Here is a 21,532-nt window from a genome sequence, read left to right on the forward strand (position 1 = left end):
AATATTGACTGGGTTTTTCTGCAGCACTCTAAATAAAGCTCAAGGAATAGGAAAGAGTGTGAAGGAGTTTGTGGATTATTTAAAGGAATCCCAGAGGTCCTCTAGCCTTTTTTAGGGAGGAGAGCTTTCCTGGGTGTTGAGCAGTGTGCTAGTCACTGGGGCTGCAAGACAAAAGTAAAGGAGTCCCTTCCCTCTTAGAACTTAGTCAACTTTTCATTTCTCTAAAGCCTTGACAAATACCTTAACCCTCCTTCCCCCATCCCTGCTCAGAGTAGGTGGAGGAATGGCACTGACCTGAGTCAATAGCCAACTGAGGGGAAACAGAGACTACCTCTTCCATCTGCCCTACTGTCTGATGGGTTCTGTCTCCATGGAGACCTACTAGCTAAAGCTTTGCCATCTGCTGAGGTCCCCCTGTTCTGGTAGATCAGTGTGCCCTGGATGGCCTGCCTTGGCCCATAGGTGGTGTTTAGTTGTGAATACCCCACCCCAGTCCCAATCCCTTTTTTTTAATCTCCTCCTGAGAGGGATTCTAGTAGCAGAAGTAGAGTGTGATGGAGATTAGCCTCCTTCCCACCAAGAAGAACACAGTTATGTAAATGCCACTGTAGGGGATGAGTCAGGACACTCCCACAGTTATTCTGCTTTACGTTTTATTAACCTTCTAAAGGAAATGTATTCTTATTGCTGTACTTCATTGTGTGAACCTGGATTATAGCAACTTTTGAATTAGGAACAGAAACATCTATTTCCATCCCAGAATGTTTGAGCTGAAAGGTCATCCAGCCCCATCTCTACTGGACAGGAATCCCCTTCTACACCATGACAAGCATTCATTCAGCCTCCACGGGAAGACCTTTAGTGAGGGAGAATTCATGGAGTTATTAGGGCAGGGTCACCAGATCTTTTCCTCAGGGCCACTCAGTTTAGAGGGTGCTTCTTAGTTACAGCCTTTCAGCGGGGCAGAAACAGAGCTTAATGCCAGTTTAATAAAATTTATTAATTAAATTAGGAAGCTACTACGTAATGAACTTCTTTGTGTGACCCAGGTCTCTTTCCTCACTCTCCTTCTGAACCTCCCAGCAGTCTTTTGGAATCTTTGTGCCACTTGCCCCAGGAGAGAACTTGCTGAAATGCCTAGTCGTGACCCAGAGAACCCACTATCTCTTGAAACCATCCATTTTTCCTATTGGGCAGCCCTCATTGTTATGAAGTTTTCCATTTGTTGAGCCTAAACTGGCTAATCCTCTGGAACTACCACAGAACCAGCCTGACTTCACTTTTACCTGAGAAACCTTCATAAAAATAGTTGGCCAGGGATCATGTTACCTCAGAAGCCTTTTCTTCTCCAGGATGAACAAATGCAGATTCTGTCATAGAGGCTCATATAGTCTGGTCTCCGGGTCTCCTCACTGTCCTCGTCATTTTCCTCTGGACACACTCCAGTTTGTCAATTAAAATAAAGAACTGAGAGACGCACCGGTGGACCTCGTAAAACTTTTACATCATCTTCTAAATGAAGGCGATGATGTTTCTTCTTGTTGACTTTGGCTGATGGTTTAATAAGAAATTTCTTCATGTTCCTTGCATGTTCTGCTGTAGCCTTGATGTTGGGAGACCCAGTGCACCTTAGAGGTTCTGCATCCATCCAGAACCAGAGGGTCCATCCCCTCAGAGCTTTGTGCTCAGGGGCCCCCATTCATAGACTGAACAATAGAGTCCCGTATCATGGCACTGGGAGAGCCCTTCGAACACAGAATGTACAGTGTCAGAGCTGGAAGGATCATGGAATGTAGAATGTACACTGTCAGAGCTGAGAGAGGTCTTTGAACCCAGATTGTACAACTCCCAAGCCAGAAGGGGCCCTAGAAGATGGGCTGCCAGAATTGGGAGGAAGCATAAAGAATTCACACCAAATATTGTCAGAGTCAGAAGGGATCTTGGAGTTTAGGGTTTTCAGGGCAGAGAGGGACTTTTGAGACCATGCATCCCAGTCCCTTAATTTTTCCAGAGGGAGAAACTGAGGCCAAGAGAAGATAACTGCCTTGCCCAAAGTGATAGTGAATTGGCAGCAAATATGGGACTAGGACTTGGGGAGGAGGTGAGTAGTGCTAAGAGGACCAGACTTGGAGTCAGGAGTATTGAGCTCAGACGCCCCTTTGTTCTACTTTCTACCTGTTTGACCTTGGTCAAATCACTTCCCTCCTCTTGGCCTCAGTTTCCTACTCTGTAAAATTGGGAGGGGGGGGTAACATGATCTCTAAAATACTGTCCTTTCTTTTCTACAACAGGCTGCTTTCCATCCATGGAGAGCTGGCCAGCTAGGAATTAATATTTATTTTTTATTTTATTTTATTTTTTAAAAACTCTTACCCCGTCTTGGAATCAATACTGTGTATTGGCTCCAAGGCAGAAGAGCAGTAAGGGCTAGGCAATGGGGGTCAAGTGACTTGACCAGGGTTACACAGCTGGGAAGTGTCTGAGACCAGATCTGAGGTCTGAGGACCCAGGACCTTCCAATCTCTGGGCCTGACTCTCAATCCATTGAGCTACCCAGCTGCCCCTAGGAACTAATATTTATGCCCACAGGAACACATGAGATAGTCTCCAAAGGCAAAGGGGAAAGCGGTTACTTCTGTCCCTAGAGGTAGCACACTACTGAAAGGGCTAATGGTCAGGGAATACCCACATTATTGACATCATCATCATCATCATCATAGCAATAATAATAATAATAACAACAATGGTTTATATATCTAACACTTTAAGATTTTACATAGATGGTCTCATTTGACTTTCACATCATCCTTGTGAAATAGATGTATTTTCATATTAAATTTTGTTTTTAGTTTTACTTTATAATATTTTATTTTAAAAATATTTTTCCATGGTTACATGATTCATGTTGTCTCCCTCTCCTCTTCCCTTCCCCCTCTTGGAGCTGACAAGCAATTTTACTGGGTTATACATGTATTATCACTCAAAACCTATTTCCTAGATGGTATTTTTTAACCCCATTTTACAGATGAAGAAACTGAGGCTGAGAAAGATTAAGTGACTTGCCCCAGGATCACAGTTAGTAAGGGGTCTGAGGCTAAATTTGAACACATGTCTTCCTGACCCAGTGCACCCCTTAGCTGCCTCTTAGCTCTGTAGGTATCTAGATGACCCCAGGAACATCGACTCTAGCCTTGGGTCAGAACCCCTCTTCTAGTTACTGAAACCATCAGTTTGGTTGGTGTTCCTAAGACTTGGCCTGTGAAATACCTAACTTAACTTTGCTCCTGTTTCTAGGCATTGTTCTCATTCTCTATCTGCCTTGAATTGAGTTGCCAGCTTGATGAATATATCCTGGGTTTCCCCCAAGTTTCCATGTACCTTTTCCTTGCCCCTACCTTTAGTACTTTTTCTAGTGGGTCCATGACCTCAGCTCTTCCATTCTGCGTCAATTTACCCAAGTGGAGAAACCCAGTTTCCCTCTCTCCCTTCCTCCCTCCCTCCCTCTTTCCCTCCCTCTGTCTCTGTCTTTGTCTCCCTCTGTCTTTGTTTCTCTTTCCCTCCCTCTCTCTCTCTTTCTCTCTCTCCTCTTCCTCCTCTCTCTCCCTCCCTCCTTCTCTCCCCCTCCCTCCTCCTTCTCTTCTCCCTCCCTCCTTTTATCTCTCCTCTCTCTCCCTCTCATCTCTCTCTCCCTCCTCCCCTCCCCTTCCCTCTCTCTCCCTCTCCCTTCGTCTCTCTCCCTCTACCCCTCTCTTTTTCTCTCTCCCTCCCCCTCTTCCTCTTTTCCCTCTCCCTCCCTTCTCCCTCTCCCTCCTTCCCTCTCTCTCTCTCCTTCCCTCCTTCTTTCTCCCTCTCCTCTCTCAAGTGTTTGGAGAGCCGGCCCCTATTTTGTGCTCCTGGACGCTCTCCTAGATGCCCCATCCACCGTTCTCCTGTGCAGGGCTGAGCACCCTCTTGGGGCTCCTGGGTGGGCCTTCTGCAGGTGTTCCTGAAAGCCAGGGCTGTCCTCCACAGGCCCCACGTGACCCCCGCCTGATTACTCTCTTGGTTTGCTGTAATTTGGCACCATTGTTGCCGCAGCTGTCAGCAGCTGTGTGCTCATTTTGCCCGTCCTCTGCAGTGAAGATTACCAAGTTTATTTTGAGCCATGAGATTTCCTGAAATGGGAAATTTCAGAAGGACTCTAGCAGGAGGAAAAAGAAGAAAAAGGGAGTTGGGATTCTAGAAGCGGGGCTCTGAAAGAGGCCCGGGAGGCCACCGTGCCTGTGGAGGCCTTCAGTTCTGTCCTAGAGATGTCCAAGAAGGAGAGAGATGCTTATTTTCTGTCTTCATTGAGGGCAGAATAAGGGAGCCCAGAAGGAAAGGCTTGAGTCAGGGAAAGCCAGGCCTGGGTGATGTCTGGTCTAGGAGACTCCAGCCTTAGGGGGCCCCTCCGGGGTCCCTCAAGGCCAGCCAGGGCTTTCCTTCTGGGGGATGGTCCTGTCTTTGTTCCAGGGATGACCCCGGTTCCTTAGGCAGGGAGATGTCTGCTTCAGGACCACCATGATTTCAACACCGTCCATGCTTTATGGGGACTTAGTGCATGGTTTGGAGACTTGCTGTGGCTGAAAAAAGTCCGACTCCCTGCAGGGCTGAAGCTTCTCCCGGTGTGCGCTTAGCTAAACAGGCTGGGTTCTCAAACCCCAGGCACGGACCCGTCGCTTTCTCCTCCTGAGCTTGGGAGGACGGGCTGGAAAGGGAGTCGTCTGGTTTGGCCTTGGACCTCCCCAGGCCACGTCCAGGCTACAGTGAAGGGTCGGAGGAGGGCGTTAACCTAGAATGCCCCGGATGGATCCGATGTGGGGGGCCATCGCAGCCCCTCCCCAGCAGGATTCCCATAGCCTGGACCCAGTGAGAGGGCGGCTCGTGAGAGTCCTGGGGGTCCTTCTCTCCTCCCTCCCCTCTGTTTGGTACGTGGGATCAGCCAGGGAGGCCAGGCTGCTGGGTCAGCGAGGGGGCAGACGCTTCTGTGGCCCCCGAAGCCCAGAGAGGAGATCCCTCGGGGGTCTCGGGGTGGGGAAAGGCGCGAGTCTCAGGGACAAGGCGGCCGCCCTGGAGTTGGCTATTGGTCTAGCTGTGCAGCCCTTCATCTCTCCATTCTCCTGTAACATTCTGTTATCTCATTTGTCACCTAGCTTTATGCCAGTACATACGGGCTTCTAAAGCCAGGGATGGCACCAGCCCTTTCATTGCCAGTACAGCAGAAGGTAAAAACCAACTCGGCTCAGAATGACCAGAGCTTTCTGGTGGTTCTTCCAGGTGGCTCTCTGTGATGTCTTGTGCCTTTGACCTCCTCACTTTCCAGCTCCTCTGGGAATGGTTAGATCTGCCTCTGTCTAGGTGGTGGGTGCTCTAGTGCTCTTCTCTCTGTTTCTGCATTTACACATTAATCTTTAAATTGTAAAAGCCTCTAACCGAAGTGGGGACAGGGGACAGACAAGAACATACGCATGGGCTTTCGGATGTTTCTGAATTGACGAGATGCCTCATTGGATTTACTTAACCCCCCCTCAAAAAAAAAAAAGACAGCACACCAAAAACCCATTTTTCTATAACTCTTGTATCTTTTGTCTCTTTGTGCTTTTCAGAGATATTAGAAATGCAGATTGCATTTAGAATGCAAAGCAATTTATCGTTTTGCCACGTCACCAGTGGAATACTAAACATCTGAACCAGCTTCAAGCAATTTGTGTTCACTGGGGAGGGGGGGTTCCTTCATTCTCTTAGCTATTCTGCCACCCCCCAAAAATAAATGACTAGGTTTGTATTAACCATCTCCCTGTCAAGAAAAGCACAGACAGATAGACAGTGGTGTCCTATATAACCATCGCTAAAACATTTCCTTTTCCTCACTGCCCTAATCACCTTGCTGCTCTTTGTTGTTGGCTAGATGTTGGCCCACTAACCCTCCTGCCTTCTTCCCTTCCTGTGTCTGGCTCTGCAGCACACATTGGGTCCCTGGTGGCCCCCAGTGAACTCCTCAAGATTTGCACCGTCCTTTCTTTTTCTTTTTTTTTCCAGGAGAAAATTTTGAGCAGACGCCCCTGAGACGCACGTTCAAATCTAAGGTTCTTGCCCGATACCCTGAGAACGTAGAATGGAATCCCTTTGACCAAGATGCGGTGGGAATGGTGAGTACCTGGCGGGGAGAGCTCAGATGGTTCCAATGATGGGCCAGAGAAAGCTGATTTTGTGGAGTTTTAGTAACCTGAAGGAGTAACCTATGCTAGGCTCTGGGGGACTTGCAAAATAAGACACAATCCCTGCTCTGATAGATCTCACAGACTAGTGAGAATGGAGCTAGGGGGACACAAATACTGAAGTACAAAATAAGCCTAGCTTAGGTTCGTAGGACTGTTAAAAGACTTTATTAGTGACCTAGCCCAATGGATGACTCCATTCTACAATATCCTCTACAAATGGGGGCCATCTAGCTTCTTCATGAACACTTGTGCCAATGGGGAACTCACTACCTAATAACTGGAACTCATTTTTCATCCTCCTATTGTACCACTCGCACAGTGAGTGCAATGGGAAGAGCATTGGATTTGGGATCTGGACCCAGATTAGCATCCTGGCCCTGCCACTCAGTGAGGCTCCTTTTCTTGTTGCACATAACTTTGAGGAAGTCATTTTCCCTCTCTGGGCCTTGGTTTTCTCATCTGTAAATGATGAAGAAGTTGGGCTGGATGACTGCCAGGGTTCTTCCTAAAACTGAGAACCTATACAATTTCCCCCCTGTATTGAGCTGAAATGAGGTTTTGCTTTTTGTGTCCTGGGTCCATGGGGCCATCTTGGGAAGCCTGGAGACTCTCCTCTGAATCATGTTTTTAAGTGCGTACAATAAAATATCTAGGTTACAAAAGGAACCAATGACATGGAAATTCACTTCCTAAAAGTTCATGGACCTGAAGTGCAAAACTTCTGCTTTATATCTGTTTTTCTCAGCAATTTTCTCCGGGAAATCATCCAAGCCCTCCTCCAAATGAGAGCTCTTCTGATGTTGGAGGTGGGATCATGCCCCTTCCCAAGTCTTCTCTAGAATAACTTTATAACTGGATCAGATTGGCTTAAGATCATCTGGCTATTTGTCTCCCTTTCTCCTTGTGTGACTCGGCACAAGTCCTTGGCGTTGATGCTGCAGAAGAGTTGTTCGTGCAGAATCCCTTCGAGTGTGTTAGGACTGGTTTGTCAGAGAGCCCCGTGGGGGAGGGTGTGCAGGAGATTCTACGCCTTGTTTTGCAGTTAAGGAGACCGAGGCTCAGAGAGGCTAGAAGCATCAACAAGCTGCCCCTCGATAGAGAGCTGAGAGGCAGCCTGGAGGTCTGGGACTCCCTGTTCCATGCCCCTCCCTCGGTGCCAAGGCCACATCTCTCCATGATTCAGAGGCTTCGGACAGCCAGGTTCAGGCTGCTGGAGACAGAGCATCCTTCAGGGCCTTCTGTTTTCCAGAACAGCCCATGCTGTGCCCTGGGAAGGCTCAGAATTGTCATCTTGTGGGCTTGAAAAGGGGAGGAGTCACCCCTCCAGCCTGGATGCTCATTAGTCACTTGAGGTCCCTCTTAGAGAAGAGAGAGAAGCGTTTCCCTCTTCCCTCCTGCCTGGTCTGTTTTCTTTTTTATTTTTTTGTTCTCTACAGAACGACTTGACAATTAAAAAAAAAAATTAGGGAACAGACAGCAGAAGCACCCGAGCCCCTCTGCGGTTCGTCTGTCGCTCCTTTCTGTCTCTCGCCCTTGTTTCTTCGTCTGCCTGACTGCTCCCTTCCAAAGGCTGTATTAGAATGTCATCTCGTCCCCTCGTGATCTGTGTAGCTTGTGAGGGAAACAAATATGCTGTCGGCCTCCGGTCGGGGAGGAGGGGGGGAGATAGGGTTTCCTGGCTCCCTCTCCTTGTGGCAGCAAACCATCAGTGCCTGCTTGGGGAAAGGGGGTGCTGCTGCTGCTCCCCACTTCTTTAGGGCCCCCTCCACGGGAGGGGACAGGTGTTCTCATTCCTGCCCACTTAGGGGAATTTACAGGCTGCTGTTGGCAGACAAAGACGGGGAAGCCTAAGAGGAGAGGAGGCAAACCCCACCGAAGGCGGATGTGCTTAAGGAAAGGGAGCCTGGGCTGATGGAGATGCCCAGGGTGTGTGGTATCAGCGTGTGGCCGAGGATCGGGACACAGTCCCGGAGGCCACAGGGAATGATTGCAGACATTCTGCCTGGTGCACGCTTTGAGGTTTGGGTTCCCAGATCCTAGAGCTTTGGGTTTACGTGGGAAGGGGCAGCCCCCGCGGCTTCTCAGGGTTTTTGTTGTTGTTTTTTAAGCAGCATCGGTTTGAAAGATGACATCATAAAAGATGCCTCAGGCCGTGGAGCCGGCTCCCTGTGGACCTTGATAGAGTATTCGCTTGCTAGTGACACCCCAAGGGCCATCGCTCTGCCCAGGCTGTATGGATTAGAGGGAGGGAGACCTGGAAAAAATGAAAAGACTTGATGCATACGGATTACTGGCCAGGGAACTCCCTAGTAGGGAAATTTTTCTAATTCTCTGCAGACACTTAGGGTGAGCAGTCATCCAAGGGCCACATAGCTGGGGATAGGCTCATCTCTGCTCTTTGTTCAACACACACACACAGACATCATATGTTTTATCCATATGTGTGTGCACACATGCATAGAACTTAAATGCTGCTTTATCTGTGAAGCCTTCCTCGATCTTCTCAGCCTAAAGTGAGCTTCCTTCCTCATATTTCTTTTGACGAAAGTGATTTTTATTGTTTTATATTTACAACATCCTAGATTTCCCCTTGGGTTCTTCCTATTCCCCCCAAGACATAGCCATCCCCTAAAACCAAGAAAATATTAAAAAAAAAGAAATAATGAGCAGCACTATATAAATGTTAATATTACTGTGGTTACTGTTCTGGGGACTGCTGGGTGGCTCAGTTAATTGAGAGCCAGCCTAGAGATGGGAGGTCCTAGGTTTAAATCTCCTCTCAGACACTTCCTAGCTGTGTGACCCTGGGCAAGTCACTTAACCCCCACTGGCTAGCCCTTACTACATTTCTGCCTTGGTACCAATACATAGTAGTGATTCTAATAAGATGGAAGATAAGGGTTTAAAAAAAAAAGTCTTATCCCCTTCCCTATTAGATGCCAAACACTATAAATGTTAAATATTGTTGTCAGTTAAAAAAAGAAATATAGAGAATGAGAAAAAGGTTATTAAACTTTATCAATGGTTTTCTATGTTCCATACCCATGTTCCATACCCATGAACCCACCTCTGCAGAGGAGCCAGGAGGGTCAAGCTTATTCATTATCATTGTTTTGCTTGTTTTATGTGATTGTTCTTGGCATTTACTTTGTTGTAGTCATTGTATATATTATTTTTTGTATATTATATTGTATATATTATTTTCCTGGCCCTCCCTTCCCTACCTCCTCCCTTCCTCTCTCCCTTCCTTCCTCCCTTTCTCCCTCCCTCCCTCCCTCCCTTCCTCCCTTCCTCCCTCCCTCCCTTCCTCCCTCCCTCCCTCCCTCCCTCCCTCTTTTCTTCCCTCCCTCCCTCCCTCTTTTCTTCCCTTCCTCCCTCCCTCCCTCCCTCCCTCTTTTCTTCCCTTCCTCCCTCCCTCCCTCCCGCCCTCTTTTCCTCCCTCCCTCCCTTCTATTTCCCTCCCTCCCTCCCTTCCTCTTTCCCTCCCTCCCTCCCTCCCTCCCTTCCTCTTTCCCTCCCTCCCTCCCTCCCTCTTTCCCTCCCTCCCTCCTTCCCTCCCTCCCTCCCTCCCTCCTTTCCTCTTTCCCTCCCTCCCTCCCTCCCTCCCTCCCTCCCTCCCTCCCTCCCTTCCTCCCTTCCTCTTTTCCTCCCTCCCTCCCTCTACTCCCTTCTTCTCCCTGGTGCGTGGGGCATGGTAAAAGTAGGCAACAGCAGTTGTTTGTAGGGTGGTGCTGCTGGCATCGGGTAAAGGGGGCGCCAAGATTGGCAGGGGGGGCGTCTTTCTCCGCTCACTTGTGTCCTCTCTTTTGCAGTTGTGCATGCCCAAAGGGCTGGCATTCAAGACGCAGGCTGACCCCAGGAGCCCCCAGTTTCACGCTTTTATCATCACCCGTGAGGACGGCTCCCGGACATTTGGCTTTGCTCTCACCTTTTACGAGGAGGTGACCAGCAAGCAGATCTGCAGCGCCATGCAGACCCTGTACCACATGCACAACGTGGAGTGTGACGTGCTGCACGTGCCGTCTCCCAATGGCAGAGAGGGCAGCGGCAGGCCCCAAGACTGCTGTGACAGTGCCCCCGGCTCCAAGCTCCAGCGCTTCAACTCCTACGACATCAGCCGCGACACACTCTATGTCTCCAAGTGCATCTGCCTCATCGCGCCCATGTCCTTCATGAAGGCATGCAGGCGGGCCCTGGAGCAGCTTCACCAGGCCGTCACATCACCCCAGCCCCCGCCGCTGCCCCTCGAGAGCTACATCTATAACATTCTCTATGAGGTGCCCCTTCCTCCCCCAGGCAGGTCCCTGAAGTTCTCAGGGGTCTATGGACCCATCATCTGCCAGAGACCAAGCACCAGCGAGCTGCCACTTTTTGACTTCCCCGTCAGGGAGGTCTTTGAATTGCTCGGGGTGGAGAATGTTCTCCAGCTTTTCACTTGTGCCCTGTTGGAGTTTCAAATCCTGCTCTACTCCCAGCGTAAGTCAGGACTTCTCTGTATCCAATCCCCTCTCTTCTTTCCATCAGGTGGTTTCTGCAATCCCTGGAGGTGGTGATTGCGGACAATAATGGCCAAGGTTCTTGCCAATGGGAGCAAACCCTAGCCTTCTTTCCAGGTAGAAGGTGGTGGCAGTGGCTGCCATCTTGTGAAGAGAAGGGACTCTTCTTGGCTGAGTCTGTACAGTAGATGCACTGATCCAGGAGAAGAGCCCTGTCTCTCAGCCTCTCAGTCTCTGAACTAATGACTGAAAGGATGATCTGGGGATGGCAGTAGTCAAAGTCTCTTGGATTGGGTTGTGCCTTCATCCCATCCTGGGTGAAGAGATGCTCTGGCTTGAGCTGAAAGGGAAGAGTGGAGTAGAGCCACAGGGTATGACTCCCACATGTTTCTGCAATCCCTGGAGGTGGTGATTGCGGACAATAATGGCCAGGGTTCTTGCCAATAGGAGCAAACCCTAGCCTTCTTTCCAGGTAGAAGGTGGTGGCAGTGGCTGCCATCTTGTGAAGAGAAGGGAGTCTTCTTGGCTGTGTCTGTACAGTAGATGCACTGATCCAGGAGAAGAGCCCTGTCTCTCAGCCTCTCAGTCTCTGAACTAATGACTGAAAGGATGATCTGGGGATGACAGTAGTCAAAGGCTCTTGGATTGGATTGTGCCTTCATCCCATCCTGGGTGAAGAGATGCTCTCGCTTGAGCTTAAAGGGCCAGCATTGGCTACCATTTTTATGTAGAGTGGAGTAGAGCCACAGAATATGACTTCACATATTTAGCGGAACATGATGGAAGATAAACTTATCTTTTAGGTGAAAGTGAAAAAGAAGAAAAAGGGAACTGAACTCAGATTTAGCCAACCAGACAGCTAGTAGATGAACAGAAGATCAATGGTAGGGTGAAAGAGCCCTGGACTTGGGCTCAAGGACTTATGGTCAAGCTTCCGTTACAGCACTGCTAACTGGGTGACTGTTGACCAAAGGCTTCCCCCACTGACCTTCAGTTTCAAGGGGAAATTAGCCAAGATGGTCTCTGAGGTCTTTCCCAGAGAGTTTTTAGATTTGGTCTGGGAGGGAGGTGATAGAGAGCCTATGGAGTTTATTGAATAAGGCAGGAGGGGTGGCTGGGGTGATGTGGTCCCACTTATGCTTTAGGAGATCAAATTAATTGCAAAGTGGAGGGTGGACTGGAATGAGGAGAAACTTGTGGCAGGGAGACCAAGCAGACGGTGACTGCAGTATTCTAGACATGAGAGGGGCTGCCCCAGCGTGGTGGCTGTGTCAGAGGACAGAAGGTGGGTAGGGGGAGGACACACGGGAGATGTTATGAAGGTACAATCAACAAGCCTTAGAGATAGATTGGATATGGGTGGGTAGGGGTGAGCCTGGAAGGCTAGTTAAGGATAATCCTTAGTTTTCTTCTTGAAAAGAGGAGGTTGTAGTCCAGTGGGAGGAGGATGAGTCCTTTTTTGTTAACCATTGTGTAAAAGGAGTGATTCTTATGAGGGAAAGTCTGATGAGGCAGACAGAATGCTCTAAGATAAGAGCACATAAGGGAGAAGAATTCACCTTCAGCAAGGAGAAATCAGGAAAGGCTTCTTGGAGAAAGTAGCAGCACTTGATTTGGGCAACTAGGTAATATTCAAATCCTATCCCAAATATTTCCTAGCTGTATGATCCTGGCCAAGTCATATAACTTTTCCCAGCTCCAGTTTCCTCATCTAGAAAATGGTGATAACAGTACCTTACAGAGTTATCGTGAGAATCAAATGAAATAACTAAAAAATGACTTGAAAAGTTTTAAATACGCTGTAAATGTGAGCTTTTAAAATTGTGAGCTGTAAAAGTGAGCTTAAAAATTTAAAATTTTAAAATTAAAATTTTAAAATTTAAAATTCCTTAAAGGAAAAGAAACCTTTCCACAGGTAGAGATGACAGAGCACCCTCCAGGCTTGGGGAGCTGCTTTTGGAAGTGTTGGTAGGGGAGGCAAAGCAGGGGAACATTGGGGAGGAGCTGCTGGTTAGCCCCGTCTCTTTTCTAGGGCCTCTTTGATTCAGCTGGGGCAGCAGAGTCGAGCCTAATGTCCAGGCCTCCTAAGCCTCCATCTTTGCTCTTTAACTGTGCTTTGTTGGTTGGGAAGATCCAGCCTGCTCCATTGAGGATGGTTTTGGTAGGCGGTGGGTGTTTTCTGTGTTTATGCCAGGGACAGGACCTGGAGCTGTGCGGAATTTCCTTTAATCAGCACACATCATCGTTGTAACAGTTCTGTAGCAGAGCTGTGGGGGGGATCAAGAAATTAAATGACTGATCCCGGCTCACACAGCTGGTAGGTGTCAGTGGCAGGATTTGAACTTGGCTCCAAGGCCAGCTCTCTATCCATTGCGCCTCTCTATCTTTCCTTTTGTTTATAAGGCATGTGTAATTTACTGTGTGCATCATGTCCCCCGAGACTTCTTGTGGACCTGCCAAGTTAGAGATGCCTTTGTGTTCAAGCCAGGTGGTGAGCTGTGCATGTGTGTGTTTTTGGGGGTGGAGAGGCTCATTACCAGAGTGCTGGCCTCTAGGAGATGGCAATAGTATTCACCATGACAGCTTGCAGGGAACTTTCTACCCATAGGTTCTCACAACAACCATGTGAAAGAGAGGCTATTATTATCATCCCCATTTTAAGGATGAGGGAACTGAGGCTGAGAGAGGTTACTTGTCACAGTTCTGATGTGTTCAAGGCAGGATTTGAACTCAGGTCTTCTGTGCACTGACTTTCTTAATACCTGGTTATTCCTGGAGCCCCTGGACAGGAAGGCTGTGATGCATGTTAGTGGAGACAGGGAGTGCTTACTGCATTGAAGTGACAGGTCTTTCAAAGCATGGAGTCACTGTGTGGTTCCCATGGGCATGCATGGGTCAGGTGATATACGCTCAGGCAACGTGAAGGTTCTGGAGTGGGGGTTCAAGGTCCAGCTTGGGTCAGGCGATATATATACTCAGGCAACATGAAAGTTCTGGAGTGGGGAGGTCTAGCTTGGGTCAGGCGATATACACTCAGGCAACGTGAAGGTTCTGGAATGGGGAGGTCCAGCTTGGTTCAGGCGATATATGCTCAGGCAACATGAAAGTTCTGGAGTGGGGATTCTAGGTCCAGCTTGGGTCAGGCGATATATGCTCAGGCAACATTAAAGTTCTGGAGTGGGGATTCTAGGTCCAGCTTGGGTCAGGCGATATACACTCAGGCATCGTGAAGATTCTGGAATGGGGAGGTCTAGCTTGGGTCAGGCGATATACACTCAGGCAACATGAAGGTTCTGGAATGGGGAGGTCCAGCTTGGGTCAGGCGATATATGCTCAGGCAACATGAAAGTTCTGGAGTGGGGATTCTAGGTCCAGCTTGGGTCAGGCGATATACACTCAGGCAATGTGAAGGTTCTGGAATGGGGAGGTCCAGCTTGGGTCAGGTGATATATGCTCAGGCAACATGAAAGTTCTGGAGTGGGGAGGTCTAGCTTGGGTCAGGCGATATACACTCAGGCAACGTGAAGGTTCTGGAATGGGGAGGTCCAGCTTGGGTCAGGTGATATATGCTCAGGCAACATGAAAGTTCTGGAGTGGGGATTCTAGGTCCAGCTTGGGTCAGGCGATATACACTCAGGCAACATGAAGGTTCTGGAATGGGGAGGTCCAGCTTGGGTCAGGCGATATATGCTCAGGCAACATGAAAGTTCTGGAGTGGGGATTCTAGGTCCAGCTTGGGTCAGGCGATATACACTCAAGCAATGTGAAGGTTCTGGAATGGGGAGGTCCAGCTTGGGTCAGGTGATATATGCTCAGGCAACATGAAAGTTCTGGAGTGGGGAGGTCTAGCTTGGGTCAGGCGATATACACTCAGGCATTGTGAAGGTTCTGGAATGGGGAGGTCTAGCTTGGGTCAGGCGATATACACTCAGGCAACATGAAGGTTCTGGAATGGGGAGGTCCAGCTTGGTTCAGGCGATATATGCTCAGGCAACATGAAAGTTCTGGAGTGGGGATTCTAGGTCCAGCTTGGGTCAGGCGATATACACTCAGGCAATGTGAAGGTTCTGGAATGGGGAGGTCCAGCTTGGGTCAGGTGATATATGCTCAGACAACATGAAAGTTCTGGAGTGGGGAGGTCTAGCTTGGGTCAGGCGATATACACTCAGGCAATGTGAAGGTTCTGGAATGGGGAGGTCCAGCTTGGGTCAGGCGATATATGCTCAGGCAACATGAAAGTTCTGGAGTGGGGATTTTAGGTCCAGCTTGGGTCAGGCGATATACACTCAGGCAATGTGAAGGTTCTGGAATGGGGAGGTCCAGCTTGGGTCAGGCGATATATGCTCAGGCAACATGAAAGTTCTGGAGTGGGGATTTTAGGTCCAGCTTGGCGATATACACTCAGGCAATGTGAAGGTTCTGGAATGGGGAGGTCCAGCTTGGGTCAGGTGATATATGCTCAGACAACATGAAAGTTCTGGAGTGGGGAGGTCTAGCTTGGGTCAGGCGATATACACTCAGGCAATGTGAAGGTTCTGGAATGGGGAGGTCCAGCTTGGGTCAGGCGATATATGCTCAGGCAACATGAAAGTTCTGGAGTGGGGATTTTAGGTCCAGCTTGGCGATATACACTCAGGCAATGTGAAGGTTCTGGAATGGGGAGGTCCAGCTTGGGTCAGGTGATATATGCTCAGGCAACATGAAAGTTCTGGAGTGGGGATTCTAGGTCCAGCTTGGGTCAGGCGATATATGCTCAGGCAACATGAAAGTTCTGGAGTGGGGATTCTAGGTCCAGCTTGGGTCAGGCGATATACACTCAGGCATCGTGAAGGTTCTGGAATGGGGAGGTCTAGCTTGGGTCAGGCGATATACACTCAGGCAACATGAAGGTTCTGGAATGGGGAGGTCCAGCTTGGGTCAGGTGATATATGCTCAGGCAACATGAAAGTTCTGGAGTGGGGATTCTAGGTCCAGCTTGGGTCAGGCGATATACACTCAGGCATCGTGAAGGTTCTGGAATGGGGAGGTCCAGCTTGGTTCAGGCGATATATGCTCAGGCAACATGAAAGTTCTGGAGTGGGGATTCTAGGTCCAGCTTGGGTCAGGCGATATACACTCAGGCATCGTGAAGGTTCTGGAATGAGGAGGTCTAGCTTGGTTCAGGCGATATATGCTCAGGCAACATGAAAGTTCTGGAGTGGGGATTCTAGGTCCAGCTTGGTTCAGGCGATATATGCTCAGGCAACATGAAAGTTCTGGAGTGGGGATTCTAGGTCCAGCTTGGGTCAGGCGATATACACTCAGGCAACGTGTAGGTTCTGGAATGGGGAGGTCCAGCTTGGGTGTGGAGAGAGCTCTCCTTTGGATTTGTATCTCTCTCTGGAAATTATGAAGACAAATAATCAATGCTGCTCTTCCCTTGCCCTCCCCCAGTCTATGAAGGTGCCAGTGTTTCTCTGCCTCCATTTGTCAGAAGTAATTGCTCATTATCACAAGAGAGCCGTGTGGGCAAACCCATCCCGTTGCCAGGAGCTGACGTGTCTGCGCTGGGTTTTGATTGGCTGGGGCACTCAGGATGCAGATAACCTTTAGCTCCTTCCTCTTTATTGTTTTCACCTTTTTGCAGTGGGGAGCTGAGAGCCAGGCAGGTGGCAAGCTCTGGGTTTGTCAGTTTGGACTCTTCAACCCTGCCCTTGAGGATAGCGTAATGCTGATGCTGTTAGCTCTGGGAGGATTACTGTCAGGTGAATGACCTAGCTCGGGCCACGAAGGAATGGATGAGCTGAAGCGTGAAGCAGCCTGTTAGATCATCTTTCAAACAATGGTTTTGTTATTGTTGTTGCTATGGGTTTTTTTTTGAGGAGGGGGAACCTCAAACTCTAAAGTCCTACTTCATTGAGTCCTCTAGCATCTGCTGACCCCAAACACTCAAAATCATTGACTGAAGTCTTATTTGACCCCTTCTGTAACTTCTTGTATTCCAAGACTTCTGTCTATCATTTCCTTACGTCCACCAGTGCCATGATTCCAAAAATTGGACAGAGGAAGTGCTTCAGTGCTGTATTTTTTTTACCTGAGGGAAACACTTTTCTTGGCCAACAGAAGCCACAGCCTGAGCTCCAGAGCCCTTTAGGGGGACGGGACAAAATTCAGACCTGGTTTTCTGAGCTGTGTGAAAACAGGCTCTTGATTTCCAGAGCTGAGAAATCCCCTCTTTGGGGTTGCTGGCCAGTCTTCGGTTCTCTTGGTGAGGTGCTTGTTTTTTGAACTCCCCTCTCCAGCCCCCACATCCAGTTCCCATTACCAGCCAAAGACTGCCTTGTAAACCCCGGGCAAGAAAGAAGGGCAGAGTCATCCTCAGCCTCGGATGAGAACGTCTCAGCTGGTTAAACATGGGATGCTTTCTTCAGCAGCAGCTAGACTTATTAGTCATGTCAGCCCTTTCTAGGCTGAGGAGAAAACCCAGAAACATTATTTGAATTCCTCATCCTGCCCATTTCTACAGGGCTCGAAAGTTTAAAAAGCATCTCCTAGGGGAGGAAGGGAGATACTAGTGTTATTATCCCTTTTTTGGCAGTTGGGGAAACTGAGACATGGATTGGCAGTAGGTGTTTGCTCAGGTTCATGCAGCTCATGTCACAAAAAAGATCTTTCTGCCTTCAATCCTGGTGTTCTTTCTAGTTAGGATAGTGACTGAAGATCTCTCTGGTGCCTTCTGTCTTGTGTGGTGCTGCACCCCACATGGATGGTTGGCATTTTGCACAATGCATGCCTGGGTCTGCACGCCTGCCAGGAGGGGGGAATTTTTTAGCCAGAGATTTTTCCTAAATACACGTTTGTGAACCAGTGCTGGGGTGTAGTATGACTGTGCATTTGGCTGTAAAATGTCAATTGAAGGAACTCTTCCACCCCCATTCACTCTCCCACGTTTTTAAAATTCTCTTTGATTCATCTCAGTCTTAGAGTCAAAAAAAGAAAATTCCTCAGATGACTCAGATTTTTGAGATAACTATTAATTGGCGTGCCTTCTCCAAGGGGACAAGAGGGAACCCAGGCGTTAGGTCTGACACAGATGTAGCTTTGGTTTCTGTAAGGAGACAAGGGAGGGAGGAATCTGGCCTAAAAGAATCCTCTTGACTGAATTTGATCTTTCTGGCCAAAATGAAAGATGATTTTAACTATCGTTCATACCCCAGCATAGCCCTATCAGGCCTTTGATGACTGTGACCAGCTTTTATTTCTAGCCCAGCAGTTTTATTTGGGAACATTGCCAGTTTTCTGTTACTGGTGAATCTTCAGTGGTTCTCTGCTGCCAGCAGTGTACATTATTCAGGCTCCTTTGGAACTGGTAGTAGAGTTTGTTGTCTCTTGATTCCCAGAACCTTTTTCTTATGGAAGCTGTTTTGCATAGAATGGATTCTGCTGGCTTAGGTCAGGGAAGTAGTCTCACCTGAAGCATCACCTGAAATCACCATGTGGTGGGTGATGAATCACTTGATAAAACTTCATATTGCTATATTTTATTTTTTTTAATTTAATTTTTTTTTGTAAACCCTTACCTTTTGTGTTGAAATCAATACTGTGTATTGGTTCCAAGGCAGAAGAGTGGTAAGGGCTAGGCAGTGGGGGTCAAGTGACTTTCCCAGGGTCATACAGATTTGAACCCAGGATCTCGCATCTTTGGGCCTGGCTCTCTATCCATTGAGCCACTTAAGTGTCCTCTTAGATTTTGTTTTCCTATCACCTTCATTTCTGAATGTAAACTTCTATCTTTACCACCAGAAAACCAGCTTTTGTGACAGAATTTTTTTCCATTTGAATTAGTGTATTTAGTCAATTTAGAACATTATTCCTTGGTTACAATAATCACATTATTTCCCTCCCTCCCCTTCACCCACCCTTCCCGCAGCCGACACGCAATTTCATTGGGTATTATTTGTGTCCTTGATCAGAACCTATTTCCATGTTGTTGTTTACACTAGGATGTTCATTCAGAGTCTACATCCCCAGTCATATGCCCCTCGACCCATATAGTCAAGCAGTTGATTTTCTTCCATGTTTTTACTCCCACAGTATTTCCTCTGAATGTGGATAGTGTTCTTTCTTGTAGATTCCTCCAAGTTGTTCAGGATCACTGCATTTCCACTAATGGAGAAGTCCATTACATTCTATTGTACCACAGTGTATCAGTCTCTGTGTATGATGTTCTCCTGGTTCTGCTCCTCTCACTCTGCATCACTTCCTGGAGGTTGTTCCAGTTCACATGGAATTCCTGCAATTCATTATTCCTTTGAGCACAATAGTATTCCATCACCAACATATACCACAATATCTTCAGCCATTCCCCAATTGTTTGCCACCACAAAGAGCGGAGCTATGAGTATTCTTGTACATGTCTTTTTCCTTATTATCTCTTTGGGGTACAAACCCAGCAGTGCTATGGCTAGATCAAAGGGCAGACAGTATTTTAGTGCCCTTTGGGCATAGTTCCAAAATGACCTCCAGAATGGTTGGATCAATTCACAACTCCACCAGCAATGAATTAATGTCCCTACTTTGCCACATCCCCTCCAGCATTTGCTACTTTCCATAGCTGTCATGTTAGCCAATCTGCTAGGTGTGAGGTAGAATTTTTTTTAAAAAGGTAAACAAAATAAAATACCAATTTGACAAAACCAAACAACATATATCAACCATGTCTAGTAGTACATACAAGATTTCACACTCATGGCCTTCCTCCCACCTCTGCAAGGAAGGGAAGGAAATACATTTTGCCAGCTCTTTTCCAGGACCAAACTTAATCATTATATACTCATGGTTGTTTTTGAATGATTTCTCTTGGAATTGCCTTCTCTGGGAAAGCCAAAGAGGTTGAGAGCAAGATGGCCCTCTTGGGGCTTTGGTTTCCTGCCTGGCTCATATGTGCCTTGGAGCCCCCAGGGGACCTCGGACTAGAGGTGGGAGGCAGGGTGGCTTTTTCCTCCCTCCACCCAGCAAGGGCTGGTCACATTGTGGTACCCACATTGTTTTGGTTGTCTAACTCTCTTCTGAACTTCCTTTTGTATTCTTCTGTGTATTTTTAAAATGTTTGATTAATTATCTTAACTCTTTTTCTTCTCCTCCTCTTTTTTCTTCTTTCTTCTGTTTCATGAACTGATGTATTATTTTTGTGCTAAGATTCTTTGAAGCATTCCAGTTTTTGTATAGGTATTGCCTTTTCTCCTCCTCACTTTCTTCAGTATCCCTTCCCACTATAATTTCTTCCCTCATAATAAAGGAAAGAAAAAAGAATCAGTTGCTAGAGTGACTATGACACCACCTATGGCATTCAGTACCCATCACACTCCATTCTCTCTCTGGAGAGGAGGGAAGTCTCCATCCTTTGGATTCAGTAGCCTATCTCTTCATCCTTTCTATTCCCCATTATATACACTCCATGTTTTAATTCAAACTCAAGTGCAAATTCTCTGTTCTTGTCCCTTCTTTTTCCTCCTTCATACTTTGCAAACACTATTTCCTGGACCTGGAATGCCTCCCACAACTCCCCTCCTGTTTCTACCTGTTAATTTCCTGCCTCTTCATTGAGGGCCACCACTTCTGTGAAGCCTTCCCCAATTCCCCCAGTTGGAGGTCCTTTGTGGATCTCTCCAAGCACTTTGGGTTCTTGTTGTCTGTATGCGTCCCTCATCCGCTGTTCAGGTAGACTGTAAGCTCTTTGAGGGCCAGCCAGGACTCTGTGTTACTCATCTCTGTATCACCTCAAAGGTCTGGTTCACACACAACTGGGCCAGCGAATTTGTGCTAAGTTGAGGTGAAGATCTCTAGGGTGGGGGCAGGATTTCTGATTGTTTGCTTTTGATCTTAAGAGGGTGTTCATTGAAGGGGTTGGCTGGATGCTTTGGGCAGGAAGGTTCCTCTCTTTTGATGATGTGGTTTGTGTGTGTGTGTTTTGGCTCAGATTACCAGAGGCTGATGACTGTGGCAGAGACGATCACGGCGCTCATGTTTCCCTTCCAGTGGCAACATGTCTACGTCCCCATTCTCCCCGCCTCTCTCCTGCACTTCTTAGATGCTCCTGTTCCGTACCTGATGGGCTTGCATTCCAATGGCCTGGACGATCGCTCCAAGCTGGAGTTGCCTCAGGAGGTAAGAAAAGCCCTCAGGCTTTGGGGAAGATGGGGGTCACCTTGGTGGGAGGGAAGAGCACCAGGGCCAGGTGCCTACTGGCGACTGTGTCTCTGGATACAGGACTATCGACTCATCTGATTTGAGATGGCAGCTTTGTCTCCTATTCTGAGTCTCTGCCTTGCCCCTGTCTTGGTCTCTATAGTGTAAGATGAAAATGAATATCCAACAACTCCCAAGGATTATATTTTATAAGATTTATGAATAATCGCTTGAAGTAGAGAAAATAGAACGAACCTGAGTACAGAGAAGTTTTCCCGACCGTGATAGCGGGAGAAGAGAGAGGAGGGGGCGGGGATACCGAAACTTTATCTCCAAAACGGAAGGATGCAATGTGAGGACGAAGATGGAATTCTGGGAAATGGGAGTCCTGGGGTACAGAATTCTAATTACACAATAGCAGGAGGGAAAATTAGAGATTGGGTTGGAAACTGGTTTATGTCCTTCGAATTATATTCCCTGCCACATCTTAGGAATTTGGGTCTGTAGCTGGGGTGGAGAGGAGAACCTTGGTCTGTTGCTACTGCGAGGCAGGCAGTATGTCATGGGAAGATCAGGAGAGACCTAGAGCTCAGTCCACCTCTGGCACTTACTGTCTGGATTGCCATGAAC

At 47.9% G+C, this 21,532-nt stretch overlaps 1 protein-coding gene across 3 annotated transcripts in view; it reads left to right on the forward strand.

Moving 5' to 3' along the window:
- The window catches only part of DENND5A (DENN domain containing 5A), a 100,742-nt gene that overhangs the window by 34,035 nt on the left and 45,175 nt on the right, over window positions 1–21,532 (forward strand). For 2 of the 3 annotated variants that reach the window (XM_001379248.4, XM_056802105.1), the window contains exons 2-5: window positions 5,172–5,243; window positions 6,058–6,167; window positions 10,052–10,715; window positions 20,694–20,881. In XM_001379248.4, coding sequence (XP_001379285.1) covers window positions 5,172–5,243; window positions 6,058–6,167; window positions 10,052–10,715; window positions 20,694–20,881 — 1,034 coding nt within the window. The remainder of the gene's footprint in view (window positions 1–5,171; window positions 5,244–6,057; window positions 6,168–10,051; window positions 10,716–20,693; window positions 20,882–21,532) is intronic. The other variant, XM_007497077.3, reaches the window with a different exon arrangement.

Source organism: Monodelphis domestica, chromosome 6, assembly GCF_027887165.1.
Source record: "Monodelphis domestica isolate mMonDom1 chromosome 6, mMonDom1.pri, whole genome shotgun sequence".
NCBI classification, from domain to species: domain Eukaryota; kingdom Metazoa; phylum Chordata; class Mammalia; order Didelphimorphia; family Didelphidae; genus Monodelphis; species Monodelphis domestica.